The 13,481-nt window shown below is 39.6% G+C and overlaps 1 protein-coding gene across 1 annotated transcript in view; it reads right to left on the bottom strand.

Annotated features, from left to right (window-relative positions):
- The window catches only part of galnt16 (UDP-N-acetyl-alpha-D-galactosamine:polypeptide N-acetylgalactosaminyltransferase 16), a 41,748-nt gene extending 30,314 nt beyond the window's left edge, over window positions 1–11,434 (bottom strand). Inside the window, exons 1-2 of the mRNA XM_046062246.1 lie at window positions 11,066–11,434; window positions 585–766 (exon numbers count right to left, since the gene is read on the bottom strand). Of these exons, the coding sequence (XP_045918202.1) occupies window positions 585–766; window positions 11,066–11,266 (383 nt within the window). The 5' untranslated portion in view covers window positions 11,267–11,434. The remainder of the gene's footprint in view (window positions 1–584; window positions 767–11,065) is intronic.
- Window positions 11,435–13,481: the final 2,047 nt, after the last annotated feature.

The raw sequence follows: 13,481 nt of genomic DNA, 5'->3' as shown, positions 1-13,481 counted from the left end.
GTAAGAACTTATTTCTCTTTAGAAACCACATGCATGTGTTAAATTTCCTCAGACACTTGGCACACAGTGAAAGAATACATACTGGGCAGCATTTTGGTTGATTGATTTGTTTGATTAGCAGCGGTGCCCTGTGGAGTAACCTGAACATTGTTGCCGTAGTGACATGGAAATACCTGGTTGCCAGGCAACACCTGCACAGATTGCTAACCCTTTGCTTTAATAAGCTACCTGTTGGGATCTTTAAGCACAGGTCTGAAGACGATGATGAAACACATTAATTGTTCATTTGTTTCTTGCTTCATAGTAAAGTAGAAAAGTTAAGGCTACAAGAAATATACACAGAGGAATCTTTATTACAAGGTCAACGTAGATTGATCAAAACGTGTTGCCATTTTAAATTAGATTTATTTCATGACGGTCAGATCAAGACTTTACAATAAACTCACCCTGTCTGACCCTTACACTACCTTTTAGTGTACAAGACACATTTTCCTGAATCCATCCATGTGCAATTCAAGCAAGTTTCTATTTGTGCAGATCAAAGCAGACAGACAGAGCCTGGGCTGGGGCGGTAACCTGCTCACCTGTAGTGTCGGGTGTCTCTGATGGCTCGCTCGCTGCCCAGCCGGTCGCTCTCCTGCAGGTTGAAGGCGTGGTCTCTGTACGGGTCGTCTCCCGGCTTCAGCTGTTTCCCAGCCAGGTAGGCCTTCTCATCGAGGCCGCCCAGTAGCTGGCTCTGCTGCTCCACCCGCGGGGGCTGGGTCACCTGCAGAGGACACAACAAGGTGTGTTTACAAGTTCACACATCAGACAGAAAAACAAGGATAAACTTTAGAACAATGTCTAAGTAGAATTAAATGATTAAAGGAAGAATTACTGATAAATTTAAATCATGTTAACACACTGAGGGACAAACACTACAGCATGAGTTGTTTTTGGTGTCAACACTTTCAAGTGTCTGTCTTAACAAGTTGTACAGCATTTCATTTTCTAAATTCCACTGATGGTTTTGAATATGTTTCACAGATCTTTTGATAACATCACATGAGCTTCCTCAGCAAATGGAGTTTTCCCACTTTTTGTGGAATTGTAGATGTTCACATTTCCATTTTCTGAACACTGAATTCTCATCCATGTTGGCTTAAAAATTGAGATTGAGGCTTATATTTTATGTTTTATTAGGAACATTTTGTCTATAAAAAGTCAGAAAATAATGAGAAATGTCCAGCAGCTTTTCCAGGAGTTCAAGGAGACGTCTTCAAATTGCTTGTCTGATTTCACTAACAATCCAAAACCTAAAGATATTCAACAGCAGACTATGAGATGTGGTTGAAAGCCCTGGAAAAAGCTAGTTAGTGGATTTAAGCTTATTTTTGCAATAGAGCTGAAACAATTACTTTATAGTCAACAGAGCAAATTATGTTGATGATTGATTAATCCATGTCATTTTAAAATCAAAAATGCAAAACATTCTCTGATTCCAGCTTCTCAAACAGGATAGTTAGTTTCTTACAAGGGTTTTGGTCATTTGATTAGACAACAAGAAATGTGAAGATCACCTTCGACTCTGGGAACTTTTTTTCTGACACAGACTGACTGAAAAAAACATTGACAGAAGAATATACAATGAAAATAAGGTTTTCAAGGTCAAAATTGAGTTTTCACACTCATATACAATTAATATTGAGAAGCTATAAAACTTAGGAAGCTGAAATGTTTGGCATTTTTGCTTGATAAATGACTGAAATGATTAATCGTTTATCAAAATTGTTGCTGATTAATTTTCTGTTTTAATTAATGGTAAATGGACACACACACACACACTGTGACAAGGTGCTAGCCTGGTGACTGGGAACTATTTGGGGTTCAGTGTCTGTCTCTGGGACACTTAGCAACATTTGCTCCACCTCCTGCATCAACACAGATGAACCAATAAACTGTTCCACTTCTATATTCAGGCATTTTCTGAAAAGTCTAAAAGCCATGTGCAACAAGTCTACTGCTGAATTGCAATCCTGTTGCAACACTGCTTATCTGAGAATTAAACCTTGCTCTTCTATTGCCTGAAATCAGCCAAATTATACATCAATTTAAGATTAAAATGTAAATGCTACTTTCTTATTCAGGTCACTGTGTCAGTGCTAACGAGGCAAAATGGGATGGGCACTCATCAAATCAGAATACAGAGACTATAAATCCTTAAAAATTAATCGGTTTCCCCCCCTGGCAACCTGGAACGTGTGAGTGGGAGGTTTAACAGCCAATGAATACATAGAAGCAGACGAGGGTAGCCCTCAACAAAGAGAAGCAGTAGAAAGATGGACAGATGGGAAAAAGAAAAGGAAAAAGAGAGAATGAAGCTTTGTCCTGTGCTGGTTTTTTAAAGGTCGGTGTAACCGGGTGGATTTAGAAAAAGCTCCTGACCAAGTTCAGGTGAGAGTGACCTCATTTTCAGTCTCTGCAGAGAGATGCAGCAGAAGTTTCAAGGCTTCACACACAAATATGTCTGCAGTGCATAGTTATAAATAAAAATAAATAAATAAATACTGTAGTAAATAAAAATAAAAATAACTGTAGATGTATTTGATACCACTTTGTTATCTTCACAGACTAAAATTAAAAACCTACCCTACACTTCCTGCTCAGCACACAAAAAGCTAATGTCTGGAAGATGAAAATAGTGGAGCATTTAGCAGCTAAACAGACAGATACATCCCTCAGGGGCTGGTGGGGTGTAAAACAGAGCCATAAGGATTGGACTTAAATTCACCATCATTTTTGTTTGTTCCATTTTGTTTGTTTCGTCTCTTAATTGTCTTCTGGTTGCTATTACTGCCTTTAGTAAATACATTTGATTGATTCAAAAAGTCAACAAAAGTCCAAATTGGGAACACACAAGTCAAAGGGACGGACAACACCATGTACTTAAAGATGTTACGTTTAACTTTAACCATGGATGTATTAAGACTTTTTACCATACATCCATGATCTTAACTAGCTTACAAGTTGCTTGCTGTGTGGTGAAAAGTATCAAGAGCTCTGATGCTTTATCAGTATGATGATACAGATAACTATTAAGTTAGTTATTTGCATTCTTAACAAATGATCATTAAACCAGATTATTGTTACTTTGATGGTCTGAAGTCTGATTTATCAACACGAATTAAAATACTTTTTTTAGAAAATAGAAAAATATAAACTTTTGAATTTTAATATTCTTATTTAATCACACCAAATATCCATAAATAAACATAAATCCCCTCCCCACCTCCCCCTCCCCTCCCAAATAAAGAAGATGGCGGCAAAGATAACAAAATTATTATTCATCTTGTATTGTGTCTAACTTTTGTGGATCATGACATATTGGGTATGGAATTAATCTGCAGATGCTTGATGAGACCAAACTTTTCTATGGATGTCAGTTTTTGAGCCACAACAAAGGCAAAATGTGGCCTGCAACAGCCTTGTTTTAGGCTCGTCGATTGCCAGAAATGCCTTTTACTATGTCGTAACGCCTACCGTAAAATAGAGAATACTGCTGAAAAGCCTATGCATTAAGATAAGCTCAGTCAGTAAAATAGGACCACAAGAGGTCCTTGAGCGTACAGTCATAAATGTGCACAAAAAAATTAGGGTGATGGCTCCAGTAGTGTACGAGATTAGCTGAGGACAAATAGGATAGGTCTACACACACACAAACAAATAAATGCATGATCCCCTCCGGGCTTAACCCTGACGGAGAAAAAATAATTAGGTTGTTATGCAATAATCATCCCATGTCATGGAAAACTGGACTGTGTCAGTGAAACTAAGCAAATAAAAAAGAGTTTTGGATGAAGAAATATTGAATTAACAGACATTTTGAATGGCCATACATATAACCTCTGTTATGATATGATATTGTTACATTGTTACACATAAGAAACACATTCAGACCAGTCACCATGACTACTATAACATGACCAGCTGATCCCAGTGCTGCGTGGGCGAATTGATCTAATTAGTGCCGCTATGTAAATAGCGATCGATCAGACTGCTGTAGAAGAAAGTCTCTTAATTGTTACTGCAGCTCTGACAGTCCTTCAGGCTGTATATTATAAAAGGGGTTAGATATTTGCTAAAATGCAGGTAAAATGCAGGTACTTCCACTGCAGACAGGACGTTAAAGGGCAAAATAATGGGATGGGAGCACTTCCTTGTTGCTACATATATATATTTGAAAGGTGTTGAAGAAATAAAGTTTACTTACTCACTTCCTTACATACTGTGCCAACTGGTTTTACAGCAGCTAATCTAGCACATGAAGAAGACTTACACTGTCACAACTCAAACCGAGTTGAGTTTTTTGCTGCTGTCTTTTGTGATGTATATTTGTTGTGTATCCTGAATTTTGAAAGCACGTTGGTCAACTAGGTTTGTTTTTAAATTTGCTATATTAATAAATTCGAAACTTAACTTGAATTCAGTTTAATGCAATTTTATAAAATAAGGCATTTTATTTGGGTATGTTATGCTGCATTGTAAAGCACTTTTTAATCTTGTTTTGGAAAGTGTAATTAATAAATATAATTAGGATATATATGATTTCTGTAAGTCTCTGCATACTGTCAATTAGACCAGAAGAAAGAGGCTTTAACATAATTTTAATGCATGTAAAGTTATCAAAGCTGTTTCCCTGAGTGTATAATTTTAGAAATTGTCGACACAAATGATGACCAAGATGTTAAACCTCACTGCTTACTTCAAAAGCATCTCCACTTAATTGTAATTAAGAAATAAATTATCCTCTCTACATCTAATCACTAATTAGATGAGAGAGATGTCTACTTACATCACTCATCTGCATGCAAAAATTGGTTAATTATAGTGTTTAATTACCAAAAACACAACTCACTTCACAAGCTATCTGTGCACAAGTTAAATAAGTAATGGAGATACTGTCCCACGCAGCACAACTCCATGAAAAGAATAGAGATACAGCTCTGCCAAACCTAACCTGTAGGATTCAGAGCAGATGTGCAGGAACTCTTCTCACACTCATTTTATGCAATATTATATGACTCATTCAGAAAGCCTTACAGGCATCAAGAAACATACTGGAATGCGAAGATAAAACATTAAAACCTGTTTATTAGTGCTCTCCAAATAAAAGACAATAGCAGGACTACAGGCCTATATTCGATCACTTCTATTAATTTAAGCTAGTTTATTTTCTCCTACAGGAGCCAATAGCACAAAGATGGCAGAGTCCGGCCATGAACTAGAAAGCCTTTAACACAAGTGTCAAGAAGAGCACGTGTTTGATAAGTATGTGATTAGTTGCTCTCATATAGCTTAGCATTATCATCAGCAAACACAATAAAGCACGTAACTTCTTCCACCATAAGCAAGATTTCACTCACACCAGTACTATTAAATGGCAAAGAGGTTTTAGTGTTAGTCAGACCTCTTTCCAAAATATTCTCTCTTACATGCCTTGGTAATCCGCAAGCATCATCGTGACTAAATATTAAAGCATACATAAAACGGTACTCCGAGGATAATGAGACAAAAATAACAGAAGGCTCTTCCGTGGCTCAGTCCGCTGAATTAAATATGAAGTTCGTCTGGGAGATGAACACGTCTGCTGTCTCTTTCAAGCTGAATTATACAGCGAGTCACATACAAGTCAAATCTACCAGACTGGCTGGAGATGAAGAACTGAGTGAAAAAAGCTAAAGGGTCTGAGTTTGTGATGACAGATATTGGTGTCTCACAGAGGACACGGGGCATATACTGTCATGTAGTAGTGATGAGGTAGATTAGTTCATATTTATGATTAATTTACATGCCATCTAGTCTGTTTATATTACTGAGCGCAAGGAGATCCCTTCATTAATAAGGTTTTCAATTTTCTGCTTTTTGATTAACATGTTTTGGTTACAGCACTGTCGCCTCACAGCAAGAAGGTCGTGGGTTCAAACCCCGGTTGCCCCGGCCTTTCTGTGTGGAGTTTGCATGTTCTCCCCGTGTCCGTTCTCTCCGGGTGCTCCGGCTTCCTCCCATACATCCAAAGACATGCAGGCTAGGTTAATTGGTGTCTCTAAATTGCCCTTAGGTGTGAGCGTGAGTGGTTGTCTGTCTATGTGTGGCCCTGCGATGGACTGGCGACCTGTCCAGGGTGTACCCGCCTTTCGCCCAGTGTCAGCTGGGATAGGCTCCAGCACCCCCGCGACCCTGTACACAGGATAAGCGGTTGACGATGGATGGATGGATGGATGTTTTGGTTACTTCTTTAACCCTACTGACCAGCCTGTGGGTCACTCACTACAAACTTTGTCCGTCTTTGGTTTGTTCAAACCTGCAAAACTTTATTTCAAATTGTAGTGGAGAGAGTTTTCAAAGATTCCAAATACCGAATATGTCAGACTGAATTCAGAGGGGAATGTGCATTAAAAGAGGTACAGAAAATCCAGACATTTTGGTGTAATTTTAAATATTTCACTCACTGTAAACACAAAAAAACATAAAGGGGAAAACTGGATGTTCAGGAGGCTTTCACTGTCTGTTGTGGTGGAGTAATGTTAGGAAATAAAGTCTTGCTAGCACACAGCAAACTCTTCAACTCAAACTCATGTCCTTGAGCGAGACTTCAGTTTCTGGTAAAAAACAAGGGGTGTTATCAGGTGTTACTCATAGGGATCCTTTCCATGATTTTGTCAGGCACCTGGTATAACAGTCTGAGCCTGTCGATGGCAAAAAGAAGCACTTTTGGTGAATGTAACTTTGAGGGGCACAATTGCCCCTAAGGAATACGTTTCAGCCACTGCAGCCGGTTTGAGGCTGCTGGCTTAAGGCACCTACTGCACGGATTACAAATCTTTTCATACCTACCAGTCATTTCAACACCAAAATATGTGAAAATAGGGACCAGGTTTAACAATACCAAAATCACCCTTCAAGTTTAGATATGAGTACATTAAGTACATCTTGCTGATCATACTACTTTTTATTAATTAATTTGGGAATACATATTCATATCTTGTTCTCCACTGTATTTTTTATTCTCCTGTATATGTATTATTAGTGTATAGTGTAGTGTATTTATATATTGCCTTGTGTTTCTTCTCTTAATGCCTTTTATATGTTATGTAAAGCACTTTGAAAAGCCTTGAAAGCCACACAAACAAACTTGCCTTTCTGGGGTATGTTTACATTGCGGTGTTGCTACTTTTACTTGTGTTAAAGGGTAAGAATAATTCTTCCACCCCTGTTTCTTTTTTCCAAACTAAAGGACAGAAAGACCTATGGCCAAATAAATATAAGGCTTTAATGATAAAAAGAGATGATGTGTTTGAGCACCAGAAAGTTACCAAAATGTGCAGCATTGATGGAGGTTTAATACCTTCAGGTCTTGTATGTATTACTGTAATGGAAAATGTAGCTAATCCTTGTTCAGGCAAGATCGTTAACGGCAAATTTAACCCAGTTCTGTTGTGAAATGTTTATAGTCACATGTCAAATCAAAACATTGTTGTAGAGTTAGTCATAAAAATGTAACAAGAGGTCTTAAGTCTGAGCACAGCCTGACAGGACTTAATATCACATGACGGGCCTGAATCTCAAATACTTGATAAGTTGTATAACCTTTATGGCAAGTTGTAATTGTCCTGGAAAAACTTGACCACACATAAGAAAACAAGCGGTGAAATCAAGTAAAGGCTGAGGACAACAACCAACTGATTAGCTGATGATGAGAGTCATGACAGCAGATGTGCAGGTCAGAGAAATCAGTCTTTACTTCGAATGTTACAATAAAGAGTTAGACTGACAACAGTGCTGGGAAATTAGACCACTCAATAGAGGAAATGAAAGGACAAAAAGTGGAGCCAGCCAAACAGATTTCACAGATGATGTCATCAGTGAATCAAATGCTGCTAATGATCGGGCTTAGGGGAAAAGAAACGGGAAGAGAGAAGAGAAAAGGGGGAGTGAGGGGAGGACATAATGGTAGCAATGAATGAAAAAAGAAAAAGAGAAGAAAGGGAGGGACAACACAATAAAAATAAATAAAGTAGCCTAAGCAATGTTATAAGAATGAAAGAAAGAAAAGTAAATAATAAAGGATGGGACAAAGAAGAGAAAGAAATAAGAAGGGAGGACAGAAGAAATAAAAAAGAATAATGAAGGAAAGAAAAATGACAAGCTAAGAGAGAAGGATAGAAATGGAGGATAGGACAGACGGGCTGATGATGTATAAAATAGAAGACAAAAAGGACGGAAGGAAGGAAGAAAAGAATAAAATGGGATGATTGAAATACAGAGGGAAAAAGAAGGAAATAAGAAAGAAAGGCATGCAAGGGCAAAAGGAAGAGAAAGAATAAAGAGAGAAGGGAAATAAAGAAAGAAAAACAGGCAAATGAATGAAAGAACGGGACGAAAATCAACAAGGAAGAAGATGAGGATAGAAGGAAGAGGGAGAAAAGAATAAGGAAGGAGGGCATAAAGAAGGTAAGAAGGAAGGTGGAAGGAAGGACAGAAGGCTGAAACAAAAAAACAAATGAAAGGCGGACGGACAGAAGTAAAAAAGAAAAACAAAGAGGACAGACAGAAGGAAAGAAGAATGAATTAAAGGACAAGTCAGAAAAGAAAAATAAAGGAAGGAGGGAATGACAGGAGGATTAAAGACTGAGAAGGGAAAGAATGAGGGAAGGACAGAAAGAAAGAAAGACCCCTTCAAAGGAGCCCTTCTTTCTGCACCAGCCTCCTCTTGTTGAACTGTTGGACTCTGTGGTGCCTTGCTGGCAGCCTGCGAGCTCCAGGTCAGATTACCAGAACAAACGACAGGAACTGAGGAAATCTCAGTTTGGTGACAAAGGTGAACGACCCTTCTGGCCAAAAGAAAACGCTCGACATGAAACCCTCAAATCCAAAGTGTACAGTTCAAAGAACGATCTGATTAGAAATCTGTTTGTGGTTCAGCAGCAGTTCACCGTATCAGCCTCTAAACAGTCCTGGAGAGATGATGTATGTCTCTTTTTACTACAATCAGATACTCAGATTATTCAAAGTGCTTCCATATTTGTTTGCAGGCATCTTCTGATCATCACCATATTCTTGGCCTGCGCTCACACACTGATGCAAACCACAGTTTCCTCCTCTTTTTTTTTTCATACATGAGGAGACTGCTTAAGAAGGCATGCAAGCATAAATGCCACAACAGCTCCACTGTTTGGCATTTGCCCTTGAATTATTTAATCTCGTGAACAGAGTTTTAACGATTCTGCTGCTGCCGGAGTGAAATATCCTGACATGCTGGCACACATCCTCGGCCACAGCTGAGACAATTTTATTGGTCTAGTAAATTGTGAAAGAGGCTCCAGTGTGCTGTATTTCCTCAACAGCCGCCGTTTCCTAAAAACACAATTGGATATGTTTAATTGATTTGTCTGTCAGCTTGGCTATTGAGTGGCAGCAGACAGTTAGCAAAGATTTCGAGTTTCACGTTACACTGTTGCATTAAATGAATCTCTCAGTGTTTATTAGGCTGAAAAGTTTGGCACACTGGAAACAAAAAGTTTAAAAAGTAGAGTTAATTCTAGAGCTGCAATGATTATTTGATTGATCGATTGGCAGAAAATAAAATGGCAACTTATAATCAAATAATCCTTTTAATAATTTTTCAAGCAAAATTGCCAAACCTTGCCAAACTTTCACATGTGAGGATTTGATGCTTTGTTTGTTACATTTGATAATAAACTTATTATATATTCAAGTTTTCTACCAACTTTGACAAAAACAAGCTATTTGAACACATTACCATAAGCTGTGGGATATTTATAAAGGCATTTTCACAATTTTCTGACATTTCACAGCAACAATTAATTGATGAATCAAGAATAATCAGCAGATGAATCGAAAATAAAAACCAACCAGTTGCAGCCCTAATTTATAACAAGTCTATTATTTTTTTCATTTTAAGTTGTCCTGTTAATGCAGCCAAGTAACCACGATGTCAAAAACATGAAAGCTCAAGTTTCCAAAGAACATGGTGACATCTTTACATGGCTTGTTTTGTAAGACCAGCAGTCTAAAATTCAAACATATTCAACTGACAAGGCAAAACATTACATTTGAGCAGCTGGAACCGCACAAAAATTACATTCTTGCTTAATAAATGACTAAAATCACTGTTGATCACCTGCACCACGAGAGTCCTATTCACTTTCAGCACTAAAAGCACAAGGTACAGGTCTTGTAATTCTTTACACATAATGCATCAGAAACCCTGCAGCCAAGTAAACCAGATATCCTAATCTGGGCTGGCATGGACCCAGCTACAGTCCCAGCATACACTGCTCAGACTGTCTACAGGCTGTGTTGAAACCTGGAGAGGTTATTGCACGCCAAGCCTGATGACGACCACCACACCTTCAGTTACAGTATTTACCAGAGGTTATTTTCACTCCTCCCCGCTGGCGCAGACAACAGCAGGCGAATATAGACCTGACATGACCTAACTGAAATAATGGGCCTTTAATGACAGACTGAAGTGCAGAGGCGATAAAGCAGGGATTCCTCCTCTAATGCCCTAACCGAGCTGAAAGTCCGTGTTTTTCACCTCACGTGTGCAACCCAAGAAAAGTCTCAACATAATGTGGTTTACAAGGTGTTTGCGCACGACGCACGGGATTTATGGAAAGCCTCTTACGTGTACCTGAGGTTCTCTCGGGCTCGGGGAAGGCACGGAAAACACCGACAAACATAAGTAGCTGCTGATTTTACAGCCTGTAGGATAATGACAATGGTATGGCTGCACGGGAGGAGGTTGAAGGTGGTGCGTGTTAAAGCCGCACAGCCCGTCAAAGCAACACAGTCCTGCTGTGACACCCAGCTGTGCATCACCACCACCACCATCCTCATCCCCCCAGGTTTCACAAACACACACACACACACACACACACACATGCACATCAACATGCAGCACACACTCTCCTGCAGCTCGGCGCTTCCAGCTACAGCGCCGTGCGCAGCGCCACTCTCTTCCCCCCCTTTCTCTTTATCACCCACAGCCGCGCTCACTCACTATCAGCGGGATGGTCCTGTCGTCCCGGTGGATCTCCAGCCGACCGGAGACCACCTTCTGCCCATGGCCCCTGCCGCGGGTCTGCGACGCCGACGACGACGGCGACGACTGGGGCTTGTTGTCCTGCCACAGGTAATAAAACGTCCCCAAGATCCACGCAACGGTCAGAATCGCGATGGCGTTGGCCCGTATCCTGCGCATGGTGAGCCCATATGGAGGGCTCCGGAGGCGAGCCCGGCTGGTTCAGGTCCGTCCTCGGCAGAAGGTGCTGCCTCTCCGCCGGTGATGGGTTGAGTCGCAGCGCAGACAGACCTCTATCTCTCCTCGAACAAGCTCTTCGCTGCCTCTCTGCTGGGATTTGCGCACTAACAGAGCCACGGTCCTAGCGCCGAGTCATATCATCCCCCTACACACACAAACACACGTTTACCCTCACACATCATCCATCCACTGGCTACAACGAGGAGAGGATGTCCAATCTGCATCCAGCAGCTAATGGCGTAATTTCAGCCATACACAGCCCACAGTAGGCTTGGTACAGATGTCTTGTTTTGTATTTCCTTTCTTTTCTGTTTTTGTTATTTAAGTTTATTATTAATTTATATATATTTTGTACTATTATGTTATATTAAGACTTAGCCTATATATATATATATTGTGTTTATAAGCTGGTATGTCTGAATGTTTGTAAACTGATTTCCAATAAAATTAATAAAGAAAAACTAAAAAACAAAGAAAAAAGTAGGCTGGGTGCAGACAGATGGGAGGGGGGGTGCATTTGTCCACTTCAGGTCATTTTAACCTCTGATGCACTTTTTTTTAAACTCCCTCTGTGTGTCTTTGAAGGCTGTGACTGGTTTTAGTTTCAAGAACATCGCCTTTTCTTCTTGTATAAACCACCTTGAATAATCTAAGCATTTAAAGTAGGCATCATTTTCCATAAAGCACAATTTTTCAGGTAGGCTTACTTATCATTGAGTACCTAAATTCATTTTTAACCAGCCCTTCCTCACCAGAAAAAGGTACAGGTCGATAATGCAGCAGGTTATTAAACCCACATTTACAATTTTGTGAAGTCGTGACCTCTACTGGCAGAAGAAGTAATCTCAGCACTTTTACTTGGAAGACCGAGGTTCGAGTCCCGTGTGAAGAAAGTGAAAGTTGACATGTTTTAAGTCAATAACATCTTGTCACTTAGACTAAGGTTAAGAGGGCTAGTTCTGACCTGGCCTGCTTTCTAGACACCAAAGAGGAGGTGGGTGCGAAACTCTCAACCCCTGCTGTACATTGTGAGGTCCCCCAGCAGCTCTCTCAGCAATAGACTGCTGCACCCACAATGTCAGACTCTTCAACACAGCAATGACATAATGTAGCAGTTTGTTATTACATCAGCCAGCACTGTCAGTCACTTTTTTGCGCTATTATTTCTTATACACACTGATTTTAACCTGTATCCACAGCCCTATTTTTATAGCCTATATATTATCGCCAAACTATACTGTTAATTCAGTTTATTTCTACGCCACGCATACTCACTCACATGTGTATATAGAAGGTGTATATATTGTACACTCTTATTCTTAATTTTCTATTTCTCTTATGTACTGTATTTCTCTTTCTATTTTAATTTAATGTGTATTTTCTTATCTGTTGTGTGTTTCTGGAGCTGCTGTAACATGTGAATTTCCCCAGTGTGGGATCAATAAAGTCTAACTTATCTCATCTAAGGCAATGCTTATTTTAACCCAAACCATGATCTTTTCCTAAACCTAACCAAATGACCACGGTTTAACACGTGTTAAACGTCATGTGACTTACGTAACGTACTAATGGTCCTGTACGCCTGTTACTAGACTGGTAGTTGCCAATGCTTGTGCATGTCGTTTTGGGGAATGGTCATATACTGTATGTTTTTGTACTTTCAAATGGACATACAGTGGGGGAAATAAGTATTTGACCCCTTGCTGATTTTGCAGGTTTGCCCACTTACAAAGAATGCAACGATCTACAATTTTAATCATATGTACATTCTAACAGTGAAAGACAGAATCCCAAAGAAAATTCCAGAAAATCACATCATATGAATTTATAAAAATTGATAACCATCTGATGAGGAAAAACAAGTATATGACCCCCTACCAAACAGCAAGTATTCTGGCTCCTACAAGCCAGTTAGTCTTTCTTTAAGACACAGCCCCAATCCCAACCAATTATCTACATCAAATACACCTGCCTCACCTCGTTACCTGTATAAATGACACCTGTCAACACCCAAACAACCAGCATCCAACATCACCACCATGGGCAAGACCAAAGAGCTTTCTACGGACATCAGGGACAAGATTGTTGATCTGCACAAGGCTGGGATGGGCTACAAGAGAATCGGAAAGCAACTTGGAGAGAAAAGATCAACTGT

This window comes from Micropterus dolomieu, linkage group LG11 (genome assembly GCF_021292245.1).
Source record: "Micropterus dolomieu isolate WLL.071019.BEF.003 ecotype Adirondacks linkage group LG11, ASM2129224v1, whole genome shotgun sequence".
NCBI classification, from domain to species: domain Eukaryota; kingdom Metazoa; phylum Chordata; class Actinopteri; order Centrarchiformes; family Centrarchidae; genus Micropterus; species Micropterus dolomieu.
Note: the sequence above shows the minus strand (reverse complement) of the source record. Positions and strands in the feature narration are given on the sequence as shown.